The 19,892-nt window shown below is 52.8% G+C and overlaps 3 protein-coding genes and 5 non-coding genes across 9 annotated transcripts; 1 reads left to right on the forward strand and 7 right to left on the reverse strand.

Annotated features, from left to right (window-relative positions):
• Positions 1 to 51: 51 nt before the first annotated feature.
• On the reverse strand, positions 52 to 10,218 carry DKC1 (dyskerin pseudouridine synthase 1). 2 transcript variants are annotated; one of them, XM_063416874.1, is made up of 15 exons: positions 10,065 to 10,218; positions 9,835 to 9,896; positions 9,505 to 9,591; positions 8,911 to 9,002; positions 8,198 to 8,382; positions 7,679 to 7,743; positions 7,019 to 7,145; positions 6,532 to 6,662; positions 5,421 to 5,564; positions 4,880 to 5,000; positions 4,034 to 4,152; positions 2,944 to 3,047; positions 2,456 to 2,522; positions 1,690 to 1,848; positions 52 to 1,353 (listed from the first exon to the last, which is right to left on the reverse strand). In XM_063416874.1, the coding sequence occupies exons 1-15, from the start codon at positions 10,201 to 10,203 to the stop codon at positions 1,288 to 1,290; spliced, it is 1,668 nt and encodes a 555-aa protein (XP_063272944.1). In that variant the 5' UTR covers positions 10,204 to 10,218; the 3' UTR covers positions 52 to 1,287. The 2 variants fall into 2 exon arrangements, with proteins under 2 accessions (XP_063272944.1, XP_063272945.1); XM_063416875.1 differs by having other exon boundaries at positions 10,075 to 10,162.
• LOC134560721 (small nucleolar RNA SNORD83) lies at positions 3,695 to 3,770 on the reverse strand. The gene has a single exon (XR_010082784.1). It is a non-coding gene; the product is annotated as a small nucleolar RNA SNORD83 (small nucleolar RNA).
• Positions 4,398 to 4,644, reverse strand: LOC134560724 (small nucleolar RNA SNORD17). The gene has a single exon (XR_010082787.1). It is a non-coding gene; the product is annotated as a small nucleolar RNA SNORD17 (small nucleolar RNA).
• LOC134560723 (small nucleolar RNA SNORA36 family) lies at positions 6,236 to 6,370 on the reverse strand. Its single transcript, XR_010082786.1, has one exon. It is a non-coding gene; the product is annotated as a small nucleolar RNA SNORA36 family (small nucleolar RNA).
• On the reverse strand, positions 6,748 to 6,823 carry LOC134560722 (small nucleolar RNA SNORD83). Its single transcript, XR_010082785.1, has one exon. It is a non-coding gene; the product is annotated as a small nucleolar RNA SNORD83 (small nucleolar RNA).
• LOC134560725 (small nucleolar RNA SNORD17) lies at positions 7,331 to 7,577 on the reverse strand. The gene has a single exon (XR_010082788.1). It is a non-coding gene; the product is annotated as a small nucleolar RNA SNORD17 (small nucleolar RNA).
• Positions 10,219 to 11,306: 1,088 nt separating the features above from the next.
• F8A1 (coagulation factor VIII associated 1) lies at positions 11,307 to 12,707 on the reverse strand. The gene has a single exon (XM_063416878.1). The coding sequence runs from the start codon at positions 12,641 to 12,643 to the stop codon at positions 11,576 to 11,578; it is 1,068 nt and encodes a 355-aa protein (XP_063272948.1). The 5' UTR covers positions 12,644 to 12,707; the 3' UTR covers positions 11,307 to 11,575.
• Positions 12,708 to 13,106: 399 nt separating this feature from the next.
• Positions 13,107 to 19,765, forward strand: TRMT2B (tRNA methyltransferase 2 homolog B). The gene is made up of 12 exons (XM_063416876.1): positions 13,107 to 13,794; positions 14,542 to 14,596; positions 15,035 to 15,154; positions 15,565 to 15,664; positions 15,813 to 15,883; positions 16,319 to 16,465; positions 16,581 to 16,675; positions 17,193 to 17,407; positions 17,517 to 17,618; positions 17,788 to 17,907; positions 18,825 to 18,924; positions 19,508 to 19,765. The coding sequence occupies exons 1-12, from the start codon at positions 13,538 to 13,540 to the stop codon at positions 19,632 to 19,634; spliced, it is 1,509 nt and encodes a 502-aa protein (XP_063272946.1). The 5' UTR covers positions 13,107 to 13,537; the 3' UTR covers positions 19,635 to 19,765.
• Positions 19,766 to 19,892: the final 127 nt, after the last annotated feature.

The raw sequence follows: 19,892 nt of genomic DNA on the forward strand, positions 1-19,892 counted from the left end.
TGAATGCCACTGACCTTTTGGGAGAAGCCAGAGGAGCAAGAACACCACCTGTTCAAAACCAGAAGTTTTTTTATTTCTTTTTTGTACAAAAGAGTAAATAAAAGTGAACCTTTTTTTTTCCCTGCTCAGGTTGTAACACCCCCACTGCCTGCATCTCCAGCGCTGGAGGGGAGGATAGACCATTAAGACTAAAGCAATGCACAAGGTTAAACCAACAGTTAACAGAATCTCTGCAGGGGTGAAACTCAGAACAAAACAGCCTGGAGTCCTTCCCCATTAAAAGGAGATAAATCCTGGCTCAGCACTACCCCTGTGACAGAGGAGAGACCTTCTGCCCCCAGCAAATCATTCCTGATAGGTTAGCAACAAATTTATCTGAAACCGTTCGAGCCCAGAGCCAGTGGCTCTTGGCAGAGCTGCCTCTGAACAAACTTCTCAGGAGGGCTCCAGTCCCAGCAGCAGGAAGAACATTTGGTCATCACCTCCAGCCCTCAGAGCACACTGGGCATCAGAACCAGGCAAGGCAACCAAAAGCTTTGCAGTCCAACAAATGGGTAAAGAGCAAAGAACCAGCAAAAGGGACACACTGCCCAGGGCACTGAGGCAAACTGCGCTTGGCTATCAGCACACAATGAACAAGCATGTCCCTGTGCCATGAGCAAGGAGGAGTAATTAAGTTTTCTAATCCTTTCATGATAAAGGTAAAAAAAAGGAGTGAAAAATACTCTGGGTGGACTATTTGTTCTCATTTAACTGAAGGTCAAGCCAAGCCTGTGGCCAGGTAAAGACAAAACACAGTCCTTCAGAAATAACTGATCTGACTGTCCCCATGCAAGCCCATTCACGTGGGCTGTGACAAAGCCACTCCTCCAGGCAGTAACACATTCTTTAACTGTCAGGTAACAGCCTCAGCCTTGGGAGAAAAGGAAGAAAGAAGCAGCACATGGGGGGAGAGAAAGACTATTCCACCCTCTCTAGGTGAAAACAGAGACCAAGGAAGAGCCAGAAGCTACAGTTTCCCTGAAGATACCACCTCTGTTGGCATCACGGTGCTCAGCTTTAGAGATCAGTCCAGTGCAGGGACAGTGAGGCACCCTGCTCCTCTGGCAACCCTTAAAACAGGATGAAGAGGGGCACCTGAGCAGGGCAAAAACCCACTCACTCTATATAAACAGCAGAAAAGAACTTGGAACTCGCTGGCTCCTCTGCCATGCAGCCAGTCCTCTTCTCAAGGCCTACAACTCTTCCCTCCTTACTGATGAGGTTGCCTGCTTTGGATCCAGTTCCTTACTCCGAGCTCTCTTCTACCTCCTTATGTTTCTTCTTCTTCTTCTTGCTGCTGGTCTCACTGGTCTGTGGAGAGGTTGGAAAGGTCAGGAAGCCACCAAAAAGGAATCCCTCAATGGCCATTTCAGGAGGAACAGCTCCCCAGAAGCAGTGCAGGCTCCCCATGGCACACTCCACCACTGGGACCCCTGACAGGGCACCAGAGCCTGGCAGGAACCCACCCACTGTCCTGGGCCACCTGCCCTATCTCCCAGCACCAGTTCAGTTTAGAATGCACCTCTAATACAGCCTCCCCTTGAGTGGAAAGCCTGGCACTCTGGACACGCACTGCAGGCTGCTGCTCCCTTAATCCTGAGTGTAACTAGGGACAGACAGCGAACTCTACCATGCCCAGTTACATACCCTCTCTGTTTGTTCTCCTCCACTCTCAGCAGCCTCTTTGGCTTTCTTCTCTTTCTTCCTCTTTTTCTTTTCCTTTCTGCTCAGCTCCTCTGGTGGTGGGGTGGCAGGGGACGGTGGGGTCACAGCTTCCTCGTTTTCACTCTCTGAGTCTCGCTTCCTCTGTTGGGGGAACACATTGTCAGACACACCAAAACCTTCCAACAGAGCTCAGGTGAGGGCAAATCTGATTGCCCGATTCAATACAACTTCATTTAACAATAGGGGGACTTGCAGACTCTCCAGCATACACTGTCTAGGATTTCCTTCTGCCAGAATTGCTCCCTGTATTTTTCAGTGTTTCCTGTATCCCAAATATTAATTTAAAACACTGCTGCACCTTTCCAAGGGCAGGCAAAAGCCCTGAGTTGGGGAATTTTAGGGGCAACTCTTGCATGGACATTTCTGCAGCTCTCTGTAGTCTCCAAAAAGGTTCTCTGGCACAACAAATCTCTGTTGTGGCTCCATACAATATATTTTCTTGTGCTGTGTTGAATTTACTCAGGGCCAGTAGCTTGGTGTTTGAGCTGCAAATTGTGCCCTGAGTGGTGGGAAATTGCTGGAGCCCCAGGCAAGGAACTGTGAATGGGCACTAAACCTTGTGCCTAACAAAGGGCACGGAACACCCTGGACTAAAGATCATCATTGGACCAAAATGCAGGTGCAAGATATGTGCAGATAATGGCTATAGCAGGGGTATAAAGAGCCAGAGAGCACTGGCAATACTCACTTTTGCAGCCCTGTCCACCTCTGAAACAGCTTGGTGATCAGCAGCTGCTTCTGTCCTAGATGTATCCCTGAAAGAAAAGATCCCAGGGCTGCACAGGACAGTCGTTGCCTGATGCTGCTCTGGACTGGTCCAGATCCCTGTCCCCTCACAAGGGCTCTGTGGCCCACCCCAGGAGCTGGTGGGTGTGGGGGAGACCTGCAGCCTGCACCAGGGCACTGGGCTGGGCAACAGCACGGCCTCCCCTGTTTACTTTAGCAGACTGACTCCCTCTAAAACCACAACAGGCTAAAAAGGGATAACTGTCTGCTCAGAGCCTTCCCTTCCAACACTGCCCAAGAGAAACACACTCCAACCTCATCCCACAGGTCCAGACAGCCTTGGGCCAAGCCTAACATGATCTGTGCACAAATTGCAGCATCCAGGCCAGCCCCTGCTGGACAGAGCTCCCCTCTGAACAACCCTGTGGGAGCCACAGCCACAGTACCCACCTGTAATCTACATATTCCGATTTCCAGGACTCTGGTGTGTTCTCATTAGGTTTTCCATGCTTGTCCAGCAGACCCCTCTGGATCATCATCTTCTTCTGACTGGCCTGAAAGTGAAGTGCAACAAGTCAAACTGCAGCTCCAGGTAGGAAAAATCTTCCCTCAAGTCAAGAGGAGGGAATCCAGCAACAAGCCAAGCCAACAATCACAGCACTACCTATTTGCCAGTGTTCCAAGGACCTTAAGACAAACGAGACAAAACATCCTCTGCACAGAGGCCTTAATCTCAGACAAGAGGCATCTTTATCAGTAAATAATGGCTAATTTGATGGGGGAGACACAAGAAGCAGTAATACAACTGGATATCATGGAGTCTGGATCTTTGACTGGGTTACTCCAGTTTAATGACCTGCAGCATTTGAGCTGGAGCACTTGTTTCTGAGTGCAAAGGACTCCAAAATGTTTGAACTGTCCTGCATTACCTCACCTTTGCCGTGAGAGATGTGTAGGCAGCCCCAAAGCTTTCACCTGAACCACAAGAACAGGGTGAGCCACAGCAACTCAACAGGGAGTTTTGAGTCCAACCTGCCTCAGGCCAGCCTGGCTGCTGTTATGCTACCACCACATCCCTGAGGTGGGAGAGGAACCCAGCACTGTGTGTTCCCACTGCTCCTGTCCTTCAGTTTAGTGTCTCAGTCTGCATTTATGGAGTGTTGCACCAGAAGGAAAAGAAGCTCCTGCCCAGCCCCTCCAGAGCCATCAGCATGGGGTGATGGATGAAGGTCATCTTTGCACAGAGTGCTAATGCCATCCACTTCACATCATTTGGCTCTTTACCAGAGGAGGGCTGGTGCTGTACAGATCTGGGGAGCCCATGGCAGAGCACCAGCAGTGGCCTCCAGGCTCTTTTGGGAGGGAAAGCCTCACTCCCACCAGCACTGGGCATTGCCACCATCATAGCTCCAGGAGACCACAGAATTACAGCAAGACCCTGAAGAAGATACAAGCACAGCTCTGCCCAGGAGTCCCACACCCCAATATCCAGGCTCCCACCACTGCCCTGGACTGAGCCCAGGCCCACAGCAGCACTCACCTTGGGACCCAGCCCCCATTTCCGGGGATAAGTGTCTCTCTCCATGATCACTCTCTTGATCTTTGCCACGATGCCATGGTCACATGTGGAAATGACTGCTGTGGTCATCAAGGCAATGGCTGCAGAAGCAGGCATGGAGGTCAGTGACTCCTCAAGAGCAGAACTGTGACAGCTTGTTCTGCCTCTGTCAGCACAAATACAACCAACACCCCCCAAGCAGTGTCACCCCAAGGTGACACTGACTGTCACACAGCTTCTCTGAAGACCCTGCTCAGAACTGGGCACCCTCTCAAGGCAAGCTGGCAGTTGCTGGAGTCCCTTTGCACTGATCTGCCAGGAGGTGAGATGTGCCTGGTGGCAGCATGTGATCAGACACCATGGCTCGTCCCAGTGAGGATGGAGCCCCCCAGAGAGGGGCTCCAAGCCTGCCAGCACTGCTCCCCTCCTGCAGGCAGCCAGCCACACACCACAGCAGCCCCCAGCAGCACACTGGGACACTGCAGCGTGTCTGGAGGCTGCACAGCACCCAGACCCCAGAACAGGGCCTGGGGTGCTGCAGGAGGGCAGCTCCAGTGCACTCAGAGAATGGATAAACTGTGTCATCACCTCACACACGGCACACCTGAGCACCACACAGCTGCTGAGCCCCTCACACCTTGCTGGGACTGATGCAGCCACTGCTTCTTAACATCCTGCCCAAAACCAGCTGCCTTGGGCCCACATTCCCTGTCAGGAAGCACTGATTAAACCTTCTGCACATGGGAACTCATTTGTGGTGCCTTTACTGCCACACAGTCTGATATTTTTGCAGTTAGCTGGACACAAGGAGAAGGAGGCATTTCAGACCTAGGCAGATGGCTTCTCCTTTCGTGGTGATGACAACAATCTCCTGATTGAGCTCAATCCCGTCCTCATACCGCAGAACACCAGGCAGCATGATCTTGGCTCCATAGCAAATGGCATTTACCTGAAAATGTGGGCAGTGGGAGGGCTTAGAAACTATTATAAGAATCAAGAGTACAAAGTGTCTCTAGTTTTTAGCTTTCCATTGCCATTACTGTCCTAGGAATACCATCCCTGACTATTCATTTTCGTCCACTACATAAAGCTTGGGAGCTTTTGAAGGAGAAAGCAAAGCACTTATCACAGCAAACATCTCTCATAACCATCAGCATCCTCCTCAAGCAAGGAGAGCAGATCCTTTGCCATTTAATTCATGGATTCTGCATCTTAGTGCTGCTCTGGCAGCAGCCCACATAAGGCTCTACACAAGTCACCATCAGGACAGCATCAGATACCACACAACTCCTGATCCTCTGTGCATTTTATCAGCCGCACAAATCACTTTGCAGCCTGTGTGTCCCCTGGCACTGCCTCAGGAACTCACTGCACTGTCTTTCATGACGAGCCTCTTGTGTGAAGTGAGCAGCTTCTCCAGGGGCAGGATGACCCTCCGCAGGTAGCTGTCGTCCTTGTTGTTGTCGTACTGCCACTGCGCGTCCAGCACGTCGTGCATGGTCACCATGTTGTCCTGCAAAGACAAAACCCTCCTGAGCTCTCCCACCAGCCACCAGCTGAAACATGCACAAGAGAACAGCTGAAATCCAACAGCAAGTAGTGTTTGAAAAAGGGAGTAAAATCAGATGCCTATCATAAGCATGAGAACACAACTTAAGAGAGGAAAGAGTATTTTCATCAGCAGCTTGAGGTCAGGCTGGTGTAAGCTACCAGACTTCAACCTTCCCAATCTCAGACAGCATTTAGATCAACAGGCTAAAGTCTGCCCACATGAAACTTTAAAATATGACCTAACTTAAATTCCTGGGCCTCCTAGACAGAAGTTAGTGAGCAGAAGTCTAAATTAACCAGCTGTTTAATCTGTGACGTGGAATAAATTCTGAGGCAGCTCTGAGCACCCAACACCTGGAAATCAGGAATGACCTGGTGATTACAGCTGTGCTAAGAGCACAGATGGGTGGGGAAGCACTTGCACTCTGATACTGCTGCTTTGCAAAAAAAAGAAATCAATTCTGGAGTTTGAACCAGCAACGGGATCTGTCTATGACCAGAGTGAAAAGACTGTACAAGTGTCCAAGATCACACAAGACTGCATCTCCCAGGCTCATTCCAATGAACCACATTCCCTGAGCTGTGCTGACTCCAAGCAGTCACTTCACACTCTTGACCTCATGGGACACCGGGGTCTGTAGGCTGAGAAACACAGGTGACATAAAACAAACTTTCAGCCACCACTGTGCACTTCTCAGTCACTCACTGTCCCAAAGTTTAATTACCAGCACAGGAGCAACATCCTGAACTGAACTCAACACTTTGGTTACAGACCACTACAGCAAGAGCTCTCACTGTCCAGGGGCTATTCACCAAACTCCTCCCAGAGCCTAAACCTGCTCCTAACACTGTAAAACTCACACAGTCCCAAGGAACTGGTAACTCTGAGAGTTTCAGGTGGGCTGGTTATATTTGGGGTGTCACTGTACCATCTCTCCCAGGATGCCCGAGCGGACTCTGCGCAGCTCCTGCATCTGGCCCCCCACGCCCAGCAGCAGCCCCAGGTGAACGCAGAGGGTTCGGATGTATGTGCCTGCTTCACAGCTCACCCAGAAGATACCTGAAAGGCACGACAGGACAGAGGGCTTTTAGGCAGAAAATAAACCACATCCTTCACGAGAAGCTGTCAGCCCAGTCCTTCCCAGAGCCATCAGAATGGGGTGATAGATGAAGGTCATCTTTGCCCTGAGAGCTAATGCCATCTAATTGACATCATTTGGCTCTTCTGTGAAGGGTGCAGCAGTACAAACAGAGATGGGGTTTGCTTCCCAGCACACCACAGCAATGCATGAAGCAGTTACTGCTGGATAATGGGAGTATTTGGGTCTTAAGACATCTGCCAAAAGCAGCCCATTTCACAGAAAATTTTATCAGTTGTCAGTTTTACAGGAAGAAGGCAGGAAAGCCCTGTTTTACCTAATCTTCTCTCAGGATCATACTCCACCAGCTTGCTCTCGTAGATGGTTCTGACTCTCAGCTGTCGTTTGACAGCAGCAATGAGGGGTGGCCGCTGGAACAGGGCACCTGTCAGGGTTTCTATGGCCTGAGGGAGGAAGGAGAAGCAAGAATTTACACCTGTGCCCTAATGCAGGAGCAACTAAGAGTCTGTCGACTTCCAAGAGTGAGAAACCACAAGGTTTATCCTGATTTAGTAAAGCAAATCCAAGCCAGTGATGTGGTCAAGATGCCAGTGAGCACAGCCAGGATTTTCCCATTAGATGGCAGCATGTGATCAGACACCATGGCTCGTCCCAGTGAGGATGGAGCCCCCCAGAGAGGGGCTCCAAGCCTGCCAGCACTGCTCCCCTCCTGCAGGCAGCCAGCCACACACCACAGCAGCCCCCAGCAGCACCCTGGGACACTGCAGCGTGTCTGGAGGCTGCACAGCAGCCAGACCCTAGAACAGGGCCTGGAGTGCTGCAGGAGGGCAGCTCCAGTGCACTCAGAGAATGGATAAACTGTGTCATCACCTCACACACGGCACACCTGAGCTCCATTCCTGGCCCTTCATCTCCCACCTGTGCCCAGCACTCTGCATGCCAGATGCCAGCGTGGCTACGAGCACGTGAGACTTACCCTGGCCAGCTGAGCCTCACTTTCAATGGCATTGTGCAGCCGAACAATTCCCACATACTCTTTGCCTGAAAGAATGACAAGAGCAGTCAGGAGTGGCCACTTGGATTTAATGTTGACCTCAAAGTCCATCCTGATCTTAGGCACACGTCCCCAGAACCCTGACATCCTACCACTTCTTCCAGGTTTATTACAGAGTTGGTTATTCTTCCAGGGAAATAAATCTACATTTATTTCTTCTCTGGACTGGTAGAGGCTGAGGCAGTAAATTCAACTGGTACCTAAAACCCTGTCAGAGGTGTTTTCACTGACTTTTAACAGCCCAAGCACCAGAGAAGCAATGAAAAAACCACCTGAGACAACACGGATGTGTCCTCAGTGGCTTGGAATAACATGCAGCCCTTAAGATCAAGGCACTGAAAACTCAGATTGGCCTTTTCACGTTTTAGGAGTCTCCATTCTGTCTCCAAAAGCATTCAGACATCCCCAGTCGCTGCAAATGGCCCTGAGCACCCCACCAACCTGCGCTCTGCTGGGATTTGACCAGGCGAGTTGCCCTCTCGATGCACACGATGAGGCAGCCGGTCACCTTGGGGTCCAGCGTGCCGCTGTGCCCCGTCTTGTCCACGCGCAGGATGCGCCGGATCCACGCCACCACCTCGTGGGAGGACGGATTGGAGGGCTTGTCGAGGTTAATAAAGCCAGACCTGTGGGGCAAAATGGCAGGGGAAGGGAGCTGAGCATCGAGGCAGGCACGGCAACAGTGCAGTAACTCTGAATACTGCCCTGGCTGTGAAGAAATGTATTTCTGTACAGCCAGATAAGCAAGGAGCCTCCCAGAGCTCTCAGTGAGCCCATATTGAACTGCTCCATGCACAACAGGTGATATAATCCATGGTCAAGGAATTCTCCCATGCCTTATCACTACTCTGCACTTAAAGAAACCCCCTAATTCTACTAACTCCAAGCAGTTTCAAAGCCCAGCAGGCCAAGGGACTTCTCCCAAGACCCCAGAGAATTCCTTAAATGGTTTCCATGTTCACCCACAGACCTGCTACAACCCCAGAATAAAGAAAACTTTACAGGGAGAGATCAGTGAGTCCTCTGTAAATGTTTACTGATACAGCAGGGCACTGAGTGAAGAAGAAAGGTACAAGGGGAATCCAGATAGAAAATATTTTGAAAGTATTAACTGTGAAAGAAAAATAAACCACTCTGGCCTGTATTGCACTCACCTAACATAGTCAGAAATCTCTCTCTTCAGGGGATTAGCACCGGAAGGAAGAGGTGTGTAGTGTGCTGTCCTCACATTTAACTTGTCAAAGTTCTACAAAATCCAAGCAGAAGATATAAAGCTTTTTAAGCTTCCTTGATTTCAGTATTGCTGTGCTGCAGTACATCTCCCCAGATACACCAGGTCTGATTTGTACATTTAAGTGATAGAGCCACTTCCAAAATGAAAATACGTTATTTTACAATAATCGAGGCAAATAGAAATCCTGAACGGAAGGAGATGGGAAAGCAGCACAATGTATGCATCGACAATAAAGGATAAACCAAACATACTCCAGAAATTCAGCAGAAGCAACCTGGAAGTCTACACACACCACAGGCCATGATCAGACCCAAATTAAAAACTCAAGAAATATGGCGGGATCTCTCCAAGGCATGGAAAACTCCCCAAACTTAAAAACCATAGCGCCGGAGAGACTTCATAACTCGATTTCTGCAGGCAGAGCACCACGTGCGCTGCTCCCCGCGGCGGGGCTGCACCTCCGGGGCAGAGGACAAAAGGCCCGGGAGCACGAGGTGAGCGGAGCCCGCCCTACCTTCAGCAGCAGCGGCCACTGCGACGTGTCCAGCTGGGCCACCCGCGACTCGGGCTTGATGAGAAAGTCCTCGGTGTGCTGGATGTCCTGGGGAGGGGGCGAAGCGAGGCGGGATCAGAGCGGGGCAGCGGCCGGGCCGCTCCCGCCGCCCCACGCGCTCTCTCCACGTGGCCCGGGAGGCTCCGCTGGCGCTCCCGCCGGGCGGAGCGGGAAGAGCCCGGCCCGGCCCTACCCACGGGCCCCGGAACGCGGCCCCACGCATGGGGATGGGGTCTGGGGTTGGGGGGACCCCCCGAGCACGGCCCGATAACCCCCGCACCCCGCGCTCACCGCGACATCATCATCGCCCAGCGCCCGCTTCTCCTTCTTCCGCCGCTTCTTGGCGCTGGAACCTGCGGGAGCGACACGCCGGGAGTGAGCGCGGGGAGCGCGGCAGGGCCGGGAGGGGACAAGGGTAAAGGCCCGGCGGGGCAAAGCGACCCGCAGCCCCTTCCCCGCTGGCCCCGAGCCCTTCCCGTGCGCTCCCCGCCGCGGGTGCCCGCGGCCCCGCCGGTCCCCACCGCTGCGCACCGTCCCCGTCCGCCATGGCCGCGCCGCGTGCTGTCCCCGCCGCGCCGTCCCGCCGGGCCCCGCGCTCCGCGTCACCGGCACCGCCCCGCGCCCCGCGCCCCGCCCGGGACCGCCCCCGCACCGCCCCATCGCCGGCCGGCCTCGGCGGAGTTACCGCTCTGAGAACAGTTTCATCTGCGTGCATTTAAAAAGGACGCGGATTTCAGTCATTTCGCCGCGTGGGTTTTTAGTTTTGCCTCCCGGCCTGGCGCATCCACGGCTACCTTATCCATAAGATAATATCCATTCGGATCCGAGCCTTTCTCAACATTTTACCTTGTCAAAATGAGGCTTGTGGTAATTAAGCCTGCCTAAAATGACCAGCTTCTCTGTTTGCGTTTCAGAGGGGAAAACGGCAAATTCTTCATTATTTAAGTGTGGAAGGTGAAAAACACTGGAAAAGCGTTTGAAAAATTGCTGGCTCCAGACCCAAATATTAAAATGAGATGTAATACCACTGTTTAACAGAATTACCTCGGGCTTCTCTCCCAGGTTTTGCCTTTCTTCCTTGGGATTGCCTTCTTTCCAAAAGCCTCAGCCTCTGCAGGGTCTCTGGAAGTGCTGGCTGAGCGCGTTTGTCTCACTGACCAGTGGCTGGCTACCCTAGAATTGCTCTTTATCCACCCAACATGCACAGCCCCGGGGCATCTCCAGTTTCCAGGATAAAGCCTCCCTGCCTGAGGTTGTATATTAGCACTGGAATTTAGCAAGGCCTGTACCCAACAGCAGGGCTTTCCTCCTCTAAAGACCAGCTGCCTTCACCTAAAGGTCCCAAGAAGCAGAAAGCAAGAGACAGAAGTGCCCAAGAGCAGACGGTAACAGCTGAAAAGAACTAAGCAAATAGTCCACATTCCAATAACTCCTGTAACTTCACCATCTCCACCATTAATTCCGTTCCCAGATTCCCTCAGCTGAAGTGGATTTGCCACCGTGCAGGCTCAGTTCTCTGTTAATAGCTACAGAGACTGAGTCAGGCCACCATCACCCCAGGATCCACTTGCAGGTCAGTGACCAACTCTTTCACCCACCACAAAACTCAGGGCCTCGTGCTGCCTGCAGTGTCAGCTGTTTTCAGGAAGGGGAAAAATGAAAATCGTATTTTTACAGGGGGATCTGTTTGCTTGGTTGGTTTTTTAGAAAAAGCAAGTCTAACATTTGATTCCTAGATACCCAAATCCTCAAACACATGCAAATTGCAGCCAGTCTTTTAATGAGCAGCTTCCTTCTGCCCTGAAATGGCCTTTCTGCTTTAGGGTGACACTTTTTCCAAGCATGACAACTTTCAGTTCATACAGTGAGCGGTTTACTATGACACAAGGCAAACGTGTAGATGAACGCATTCTCTCATCACCCATAACCTCATCGCGTTACAGAACTCGTATTAAAAATAAATAACGGAGTAGAGTCTTTGCTGGCACCGTCTGAAGCGACTAGTCCGAGCTATCCGTGCGGGCGGCGGCGCTCAGAGCCCCTGCCCGGCGGGGCTCAGCGTCTCCTGCAGCACCAGGTGCAGCAGATGGTTCTGCTCGGCGCTCAGCAGCGGCCACAGTTCGGCCTGCAGCGCCTTCAGCGCCTCCGCGTCCTTCTCCTGGCACGCCAGCACCGCCGACTGCAGCAGCAGGAACAGCTCTGCGGGCAGGTAGCTGGCGGCCGGCGGCAGCCCCCCGCCCGTCCCGCTGCCGCTCCCGGTGCCCGGCCCGCCGTCGGGCGCCTCCCAGCAGTACTGCTCCAGTGTGCGGGCGTGCTCGGGCAGCAGCTTGGCGGGCGGCGGCTGCAGCAGGAGCAGCAGCAGCACCCGCGACACCTCGCAGCGCGCCAGCACGTCCAGGAAGGCGCCGCCGGGCGCGGCTCCGGCCCCGGCCGCACCGCCCAGCCCGGCCCCGGCCAGCGCCTGCGCCCGCGTCAGCGTGGCCAGCGCCCCGGCGTAGTCGCGGGCCAGCAGCAGGCAGGACGCGCGCTCGGCCAGGCAGCGCAGGGCCTGCAGCGGCAGCCGCGCCGCCGTCAGCAGCTCCGCCGCCCGCTGCAGGGGCGCGGCGGCGCGGGCGGGCTGCCCCGTGTCGCGGAGCGCCGCCGCCAGCTCCAGGCACGGCCCGGCCGCCAGCGCGGGCTGCCCCCGCTCCAGGTGCAGGCGGGCGGCGAAGGCCCCGCAGCTCTGCGCCGCCGCCACGTGCTCGCCGAAGCCGCCGCGTAACCCCAGGCGCTGCCGCAGGTCCCGCTCCTGGCGCAGGAAGAGCCGCGCGGCCTCGGCCAGCGCGGCCGCCTCGGCGGGGCCGTGGAAGAGGCTCTGGGCGCAGCGCGCCACGGCCAGCTGGCACCAGGCGGCGTAGGGCAGGCTCTCCTGGGCGCGCAGTTCCCGCGCCAGCGCCGCGAACTGCTCCGCCGCCTCCGCCACGTTCGGTTTCCGCAGGAACCGCCGCCGCAGCTTGGCCGACACCAGCCGGTACCGCGAGAGGAAATCGCCGTCTCCGCCGAGCCCCGTCCCGGAGCCGCCCGCCCCGGCGGGGCCGGAGCCGCCGCCCGCCGACAGCATCGCGGGCCCAGCGCGGAACTGACGCGCTGCGCCGGGCCCCGCTCCGCCGCGCGCCGCCGGCCAATCAGCGCTCGCCCCGCCCCGCGCCGACGGCCAATCAGCGCCCGTGCCAGCAGGGCGTGGCGAGGGCGCGGCTACTGCCGGCAGCGCATCCCAGCTGTCACCGCCCGCCGTGGGCGTGGCTATGTGGTACAGGCCCCGCCCATGGCGCGCGGGAACGCGGCGAGCACCGCTCAAGGTACGCAGTGGGCCTGAACTGTGTTGCGCCCCCTTGCGGAGTGGAGGACCTCTGCTCCTGCCCCTGCTCCGGCCTCACCGGGAGACGACCGGGACAGGGACTGGGACCGGGCGGGGAGAGGACGAGGCTCTGGAGCTCTTGGGGGGAACCGCAGTAGCCAGGTTCACAGAAGAACAATTCACCCAAATGGTAGCAAGTGGACTTGGACTAGAGAACTCTTGAGGCCCCTAAACAGATAGACCACATCTGACTCGGAAAATCTCCAGCGCTGAAAATATTTCGTGATGGAGAGATTAAGTGAGCATAGGACCACGTGTGCTTGCGTGCTTTTCCCTGAGCAGTTGCTGGAGGCACAGCTGGGACAGGCTGTTCTTGCACTCCTGTCCCTATGTCACATGTACCCAACTGCACCCACCCTGCGAGCCGAGGGGACACGGCAGGCAGACCTCCCTCCTGCTCTCTCCGCAGTCCTGAGCATCCCATGGGACAGGCTCGGTGGCGGCAGGTGGCACTGAGCTGTCAGTCCGCAGCTCAGCACGGCCACGCAGCTGCTGCGGCACTTCGCTAGCACGGGGTGAGAGCTCAGCCCTCCGCAGCAGCCCGGGGCCGGCCACGGGGAGGGCCCCGGGCTCTCACCGCGCCCCTTCCGCTGGCCGATGCCGCTGCCGGAGCGGGTTGCCGTCGCTGCCCGAAGCGGGGCCGGTTCTCCAGCCCGTACCGCCGTTCGCTGCCCGCGGTGGGCGCAGCCCCTCGGCCCGGCCATGGCTCTGAGGCTCCCGCGCTGCCGCCTGCGCGCTCCGCCGCTCGCCCTGCTCAGCCTCCGCAGCCTGGTGACAACCACGGCAGCAGCGTGCCAAGGCAGGAAAAAGGCCAGGGTGAGCTGCAGCCCGCCAGAGCCTTCCTGGGAGGAGAGGTAAGGCTTTTCCAAATTGATCGAGCGTTCTTTCAAAGCAGCAAGCACCTAAAGCTGTGAACGTGGTGGGTTGGGGGGTTATTTCTACCCTGTAGGAATAGATGAGCCAGGGCTCGGCTCGTTTGCCTGGAATCTGGCCTGGGGAGGGGATAGTAGAGAAGACAAATGAAAAGTTCTGAGAGAAAAGGAGCAGATAAGTTGCCATCTTGGCAAGCAAAAAGTAATAGTCCGTTTGATTTGCAGTCTTGGACCTCAGAGTAGTTGGCACTGGGTGCTTTGGAAGCAACTCCAAAAATTCCTAGATAAGCAATAGCTGCAACTTATCCAGCTGTGGGGTGGTGTTCCCCATGGGCTCAGGGAGTCTATTAAGAGTGCTTGAATCATATCAGACCCACCTGTTTTTGGCGAGTCTTTTTTGGGTATATATGTCTTATTATTAAATTTTTTAACCAGCTTTTATGCGTTTTGTTCTTTCTTGTTCTGCTTTGGATATGAGTAGTGGCAGGTTCTGAGGTTTATCTCTAAACTACTTCTGTGTGGCTGGCGGGGTCAGTGAAAATGGGCAGCTTGAAATTCCCTCCTGCTACACACAAAGTGTGCATTTCACTGTGGTTCCCTGGGAGTCTGGGTGTGCACAGCCCACTCCAGAACAGTCCTGCCCATGAAGCAGCTGACAGGGATGTTATCATGCCTTAGGAATCAGGAGTCAGGTAGCTCTGGGCACTGCACTGCTGTTCTGCTTTTCAGGTTAGCAAATGCAGTGACACCACTGTGGAGACTTCCCTACCAAGAGCAGCTGCGGGTAAGATGTGTTTACTCAGACTTTTCTCTGTTGTGTTGACCCAGCTGTCCCTCCTATCCCCTTGAGCCCTTAGTATCTTGATGCTGCAAATTGTTCAGACCCCTTTTACTGCTACTGTAATCCTGTTGTTGGGAAGGATGGAACTGGGAGGTTCCTCGTAGTTCAGAGGATGGGCATTTGCACAGTGATCCTGTTCTCTGTGACTGCTGTGCTTCACTGGGGCTTCGGCTTAGACAAAGTGTTCCAGGCCAGCATTTGAGGACCACAGACACAGAGTTTTTCTTTCTTCTTGTAGTTATGAAAAGGCAGAGTTCCTCTGGGGCTGTATTTTCACTTGCAGTTTTTCCTCCTGTTGGACTCTGCAGGGGTGGGTGACGAAGAGCTGCCCACCATCGTGTGGTGCTGTGAGAGTGTTTCTGCCTTAGACCTTCTCTGCAGGTAAAGTATGAAAGCCAGAGGAAGATTTTGCAGACACTGGCATCCCGTCTTGAGGAGCTGGGCATAGATGCACAGAAACCTGGTGGGCTCTGCTGTCCTCTGCAGCCTGTAGTCCCTTCGGTGAGTGTCCCATGGGAATGCTCTTCTCTCTGAGCGATGAACAGTCTCTCAACAGCTCTAGAGTCTCATGGGGGGCATCATTTGGTTGCAGAGAGAGTGTCTGAGTCAGCCCTTGCTAACTTGTGCTTTGCAGCTTGAGACTGCCCAAGAGTGAAATAAGCCCAGTGCTTAGGAATCCTTTTTGTGCCTAAGGCCTGCCTGTTAAACCTGTCACCATTCTGTCACAGAGAGCCACTTCTTGTCCCCAAGGGGCAGTACTGGGGTTCTTGTGCACAAGCTCTGTTTCTGTGTTTTGCCCATTCACATACATCTTCCCATGTTGGCAACAAATAACCGGGCTGGGGTTTGCCTTTCCTCCATTGCTTTTTCTTTTAATCCAAGGTTTTGCTTTTCCTTCTTTTCTCCCGCAGCCCATCATTAATGGCTACAGAAACAAATCAACTTTCTCTGTGAACCGAGGACCAGATGGGAACCCCAAAACTGTGGGGTTGTATGTGGGAACTGGCAGAGGTCAGTGCAGGACAAGAAACTCATAGAAAACAGCTGGCATGGGCTGTGGAAATAGGGAAAGGACTCTCTACAGTTTATCATGTCACATGCTACAGTAGTTTATATGCCCTGAACCAGAGGAATTAAATACATGTCCATTTCTCTACAGGAAGAAATATTGTCTGTGTGAAAGCCAACCATGTGGAGAACATACCCTCAAAACACAAACAAGTGGCCCAGGTAAATAAATGTCATGTCTGTCCTTTCACTGTGGTATAGAGAGGCTGCAATAACTCTTACTTGGGAGAACACTATAATTTTAATCATGCCATATTTCCATTTTCATGTACTGAAAATTTTCATGCCTGATTCTACTTGAAGGATAAATACTTTTATAAAACCTCACATGTTAATATTGCAGCCTGTAAACTGTCCTGAGTAATGAAGTTAATCAAGTGACAATGAATTTCTGCCAATCTATTAAAATACATAAGAATTGCAAATTGAAATTATTAAAATGTGTTGTCTTTCAAGAGCCTGGAAGGAGCTTTCACCCAGTGTATTGAAATCAAACAGAAAAAGCAGACCACAGTCGTTGAAGGGCTGCCTGTCTGTGGGCTAAGAGCAGGGCAGTTGTCCTCGTGGTACTAAAGGTGCCATTTCCCCTCCCCTCAGTGCTATGAGGAGTTCATCTGTCGCTCCCCTCTGGACTCCTGCATCCTCTTCCACGAGGGTGGGCACTGGCGAGAGCTCGTGGTTCGTACCACCAGCTGTGGCCACACCATGGCTATCGTCACCTTCCACCCCCAGCAGCTGGGCCAGGTGAGCACCTGGAGCACAGGGCAAGAGGCACAGCAGGCATCTGGCTGAGCTGAGCCTGCTGGGTGTATTTCTGGGGAGAGGAATCCCATCAGCTTTTCTTTTTCACTCTTGACAGGAGGCACTGGCTACTCAGAAAGCATTGCTGAAGGAGTTCTTCACAGAGGGGCCTGGAGCAGTCTGTGCCTTGACTTCACTTTATTTCCAAGAGAGGTAAATACCTTGACAAGGGGAATGAGTGGAAACAAAGCCACCTCCTTCTTCTACCCCCTTTCTGACCAAGTTCCGCTAGTTCAGGGACTGCTGGAAGAGAATGATAAGTGTTAAAGTCCCTCCTGAAGATGTGGCTTTAAGATGGCCCCATCTTTTATTTTTCCAGACTTATTTGAACACACTATGGCTGTACCTCATGGGAATTATGAGTCTGGGAAACAAAAAACTTCCGGTGACTATCTCAAGACAGTAAATCATATTAGCAGCAAAACTGGGGAATAGACCTGACGAATGCTGCCTTCTGCTAAGTCATTTTGATCCTTTTAATGAAATTTAGGCTGTGTAAGTCACAGATCCCTTACAAAGAATCAAAATGCTTTAATCTTGTTGAAAGGCTCACATCAAATATAAGTTGCTGGGGGGAGGAACCATCTTCTGCTGCCCATGAACGCCCTGGGAATGGAAACCAGCTCCTCTCTGCTGCCTTCTCACAGATGTTTTTTGTGTGACCTGCCAGCACCATGACACGCTGCTCCCATGAGCAGTCCCCCTACCAGCTCCTCCACGGAGCACCTCACATCTTCGAGGAACTGCTGGGCCTGAAGTTCCGCATCTCTCCAGACGCCTTTTTCCAAGTCAACACAGCTGGAGCAGAAGTTCTGTACCAGGCAGTCGGGGAGCTCTGCCAGGCTGCTGGGGACACTGTCCTCCTTGACATCTGCTGTGGAACAGGTGGGTTCTTGGGCTCCCAGGGCTTTGCATTCCAGAGCTGATCCTTGCTAAGTAAAGCCTGTTTCTTCAGCATGACTTTATGGAGTATTTTTGTTTCTCGTGTTTCCAGGCACGATTGGTCTCTCTCTGGCTCACCGAGTGTCCAAGGTTATTGGTGTTGAAGTGGTGGAGAAGGCAATAGAGGATGCTGAGTGGAATGCAGCATTCAATGGTGAGTTCAAAATCCCTGTGGCAAAAAGTTTCAAACTAAGTGCTGAAAAATGGGAGTAGAAGTGAGCAGAGGGACTCTAACCAGTTGCCTTTACACAGCAAAGGGTGGTTCTTGTTATACCTAACTCTTGGTGAGACTCAGTTCATGTGGTTGCTTTTTTGTTTCACAGGGATCTCAAACTGTGAGTTTCACAGTGCAAAGGCAGAGGCTGTGTTACCACAGCTCCTGGCATCGTGGGAGGATGCCCGACCGCTTGTTGCTGTGGTGAACCCTTCTCGGGCTGGCCTACGTGAGAGAAAATGCTATTTATTTTCCTCTTGTAAACAGAGAGTTTTGAACAAGTTCTGTGAGACCTTTTATACTGGCTCCAAACCCTTTCCTTGCTTAGTCTCTTGTTTCTTTTTGCTGACAGCAGCTAAAATCCCATGAAGTCTGCTGTTTTTGGTGCCTTCATCATACTTTCTCTTTAGCTCTGATCTTTTTTCCATCTTTCACAGGCTCACACAACTATTTAAGAGAGAAGGGACCTCTGGAGGTCTGTGGTGCAATCTCTCAATTATAGCAAGGCCAACTTCAGAGTTGTATGAGGTTGCATAAGGATATAAAGCCTAGCTGAGGTTTGAATGTGTCCAAGGGTGTATCCCCTCTCCTGAGAATGTTTTCTTTAATATATTTGATCAGAAATTTCCCTTGCTGCCATACATGTATTGCTTCTCATGCTCTTCTCATGCCCCTCTGAGAAGATTCTCAGTTATCTGTAACCCCTGAAGAGGTCCCTGAAGATATCACATGGATACTTGCTTACCCTCTCTTCCCCAGGATGAACAACCCAGCCCTCAAACAGTCTCAGTTGTCTCCCCTGGAGTGTGGACTGGGAAGTCACACACTGATCCTGGTGCCCAGATACACTCTCACAAGTGTGTGTGGAAGGTTTTATATGCCTTTGCTTAAATGAGTAACATTTTTTCTCTCATCCTCCATCCCCCTGGGAAGCAAAGGGACTTCTCCCATTGCTCTGCCCTGCCTGCCAAATTGGCTAAGCTGTCAGTGGTGTGGGTTGCACCCTTGGCCTCCTGAGAGACTGCATCTGAGACAGAACAGGGCAAAATATGCATCTGTATTTTTGACAGTTCTGTGATGCTGTGCAGTCATTCCCTCTGGAGAGCTCGGGGTGGTGGTGGGAAAGCAGGCTGTCTGTTTTTACAGATTACAGGGTTGTACGAGCCATCCGGAACTGCAGGTCCATCCGCAGGCTGCTCTACATCTCCTGCAAGCCAGAGGGTGAAGCCATGAGGAACTTCCTTGAGTGAGCACTCTCCTCCTTTCTGTTGATCTCAGTGACAGACCCTGCTAAGTCCAGACAGGGCATCAGTGAAGAATAGAAAATAATTCAAACATGGCACAATGACATTGTGCATCCTTCTGAAAAACACCCACATCTGCATGGGAGACAGAGTCCCTGGAGTTCACTGCAGGAAGGTTGGCCCCTCCCAAGAAAGTGAAGCCAAGGGGATTTGTCACCTGCTTAGGGGTTAATCATGCAGCTTTATCTGGTCAGCTTTTAGCTGGGGTAGACCCAGGTGATAAATCTGTCTGCAGGCAGCCATTGGGGCAGTGCAGGACTGAAACTGAGCGTCTTTCAGCTGGGATGGCTTCTGAGAAAAGGAGCTTTAAACTTGCCACTGACTGTTCAGCTTGTCCCTGAGATTTTCAGAGCTGCTTTGGGATTCAGTATTGATGGTTCCACCCCTCAGCCAGTGTCAGCTGCAGACTCTGAGGAATGTTAGCCAAACACATGATACCTCCTTTGTGGATCCCCCGTGGATTGTGATACCAGTGGTGGGAAGGCTTCTGCTACTGGTCTGAAGGATGCTTTTTGCTTTCCACAGGCTGTGCTGCCCACCTGACCCAAGGAAGAAGCTGGCAGGGGAGCCATTTACCCCTGTGTTGGCTATTCCTTTTGACATGTTTCCTCACACTGTTCATTGTGAGCTGGTGCTGCTGTTTACCCGCTGACAAGGAGGCAGGAATGAGCTCTGGGAGCTTGGGAAGCAACCTCCTCCTGTCCTGAAGAGCCAATGTAGTTAGGATTTTAACTTATTTTCTGTGAAGTTGTATAAAAATAAATAATTTTGGTTTTTCTCTTACTTTGGGTTGCATAGCAACACTGTTCTGTAAAGAACTACTTGGATTTCTGGGGTGAAAAGGTTCTCTGGAGCATTTCATTGTTGCCATGAATTTTCTTAGTTTGCTAAGCGTTCATATTAAAGGAGA

Source organism: Prinia subflava, chromosome 20 (genome assembly GCF_021018805.1).
Source record: "Prinia subflava isolate CZ2003 ecotype Zambia chromosome 20, Cam_Psub_1.2, whole genome shotgun sequence".
In the NCBI taxonomy this organism is placed as follows: Eukaryota; Metazoa; Chordata; class Aves; order Passeriformes; family Cisticolidae; genus Prinia; species Prinia subflava.

Bases quoted from the DNA above. Each gene is read 5' to 3' on its own strand.
- TRMT2B (XM_063416876.1), top strand. From the start codon at position 13,538: ATGCCGCTGCCGGAGCGGGTTGCCGTCGCTGCCCGAAGCGGGGCCGGT. The intron at 15,884-16,318 runs GTAAATAAATGT...CCCTCCCCTCAG, and splicing joins AACACAAACAAGTGGCCCAG to TGCTATGAGGAGTTCATCTG. The intron at 17,408-17,516 runs GTGGGTTCTTGG...TCGTGTTTCCAG, and splicing joins TGACATCTGCTGTGGAACAG to GCACGATTGGTCTCTCTCTG.
- DKC1 (XM_063416874.1), bottom strand. From the start codon at position 10,203: ATGGGGCGGTGCGGGGGCGGTCCCGGGCGGGGCGCGGGGCGCGGGGCG. The intron at 9,897-10,064 runs GTGGGGACCGGC...TCGCTCCCGCAG, and splicing joins GACGGGGACGGTGCGCAGCG to GTTCCAGCGCCAAGAAGCGG. The intron at 5,001-5,420 runs GTGAGTTCCTGA...CCACATTTTCAG, and splicing joins TCGTCATGAAAGACAGTGCA to GTAAATGCCATTTGCTATGG.
- F8A1 (XM_063416878.1), bottom strand. From the start codon at position 12,643: ATGCTGTCGGCGGGCGGCGGCTCCGGCCCCGCCGGGGCGGGCGGCTCC.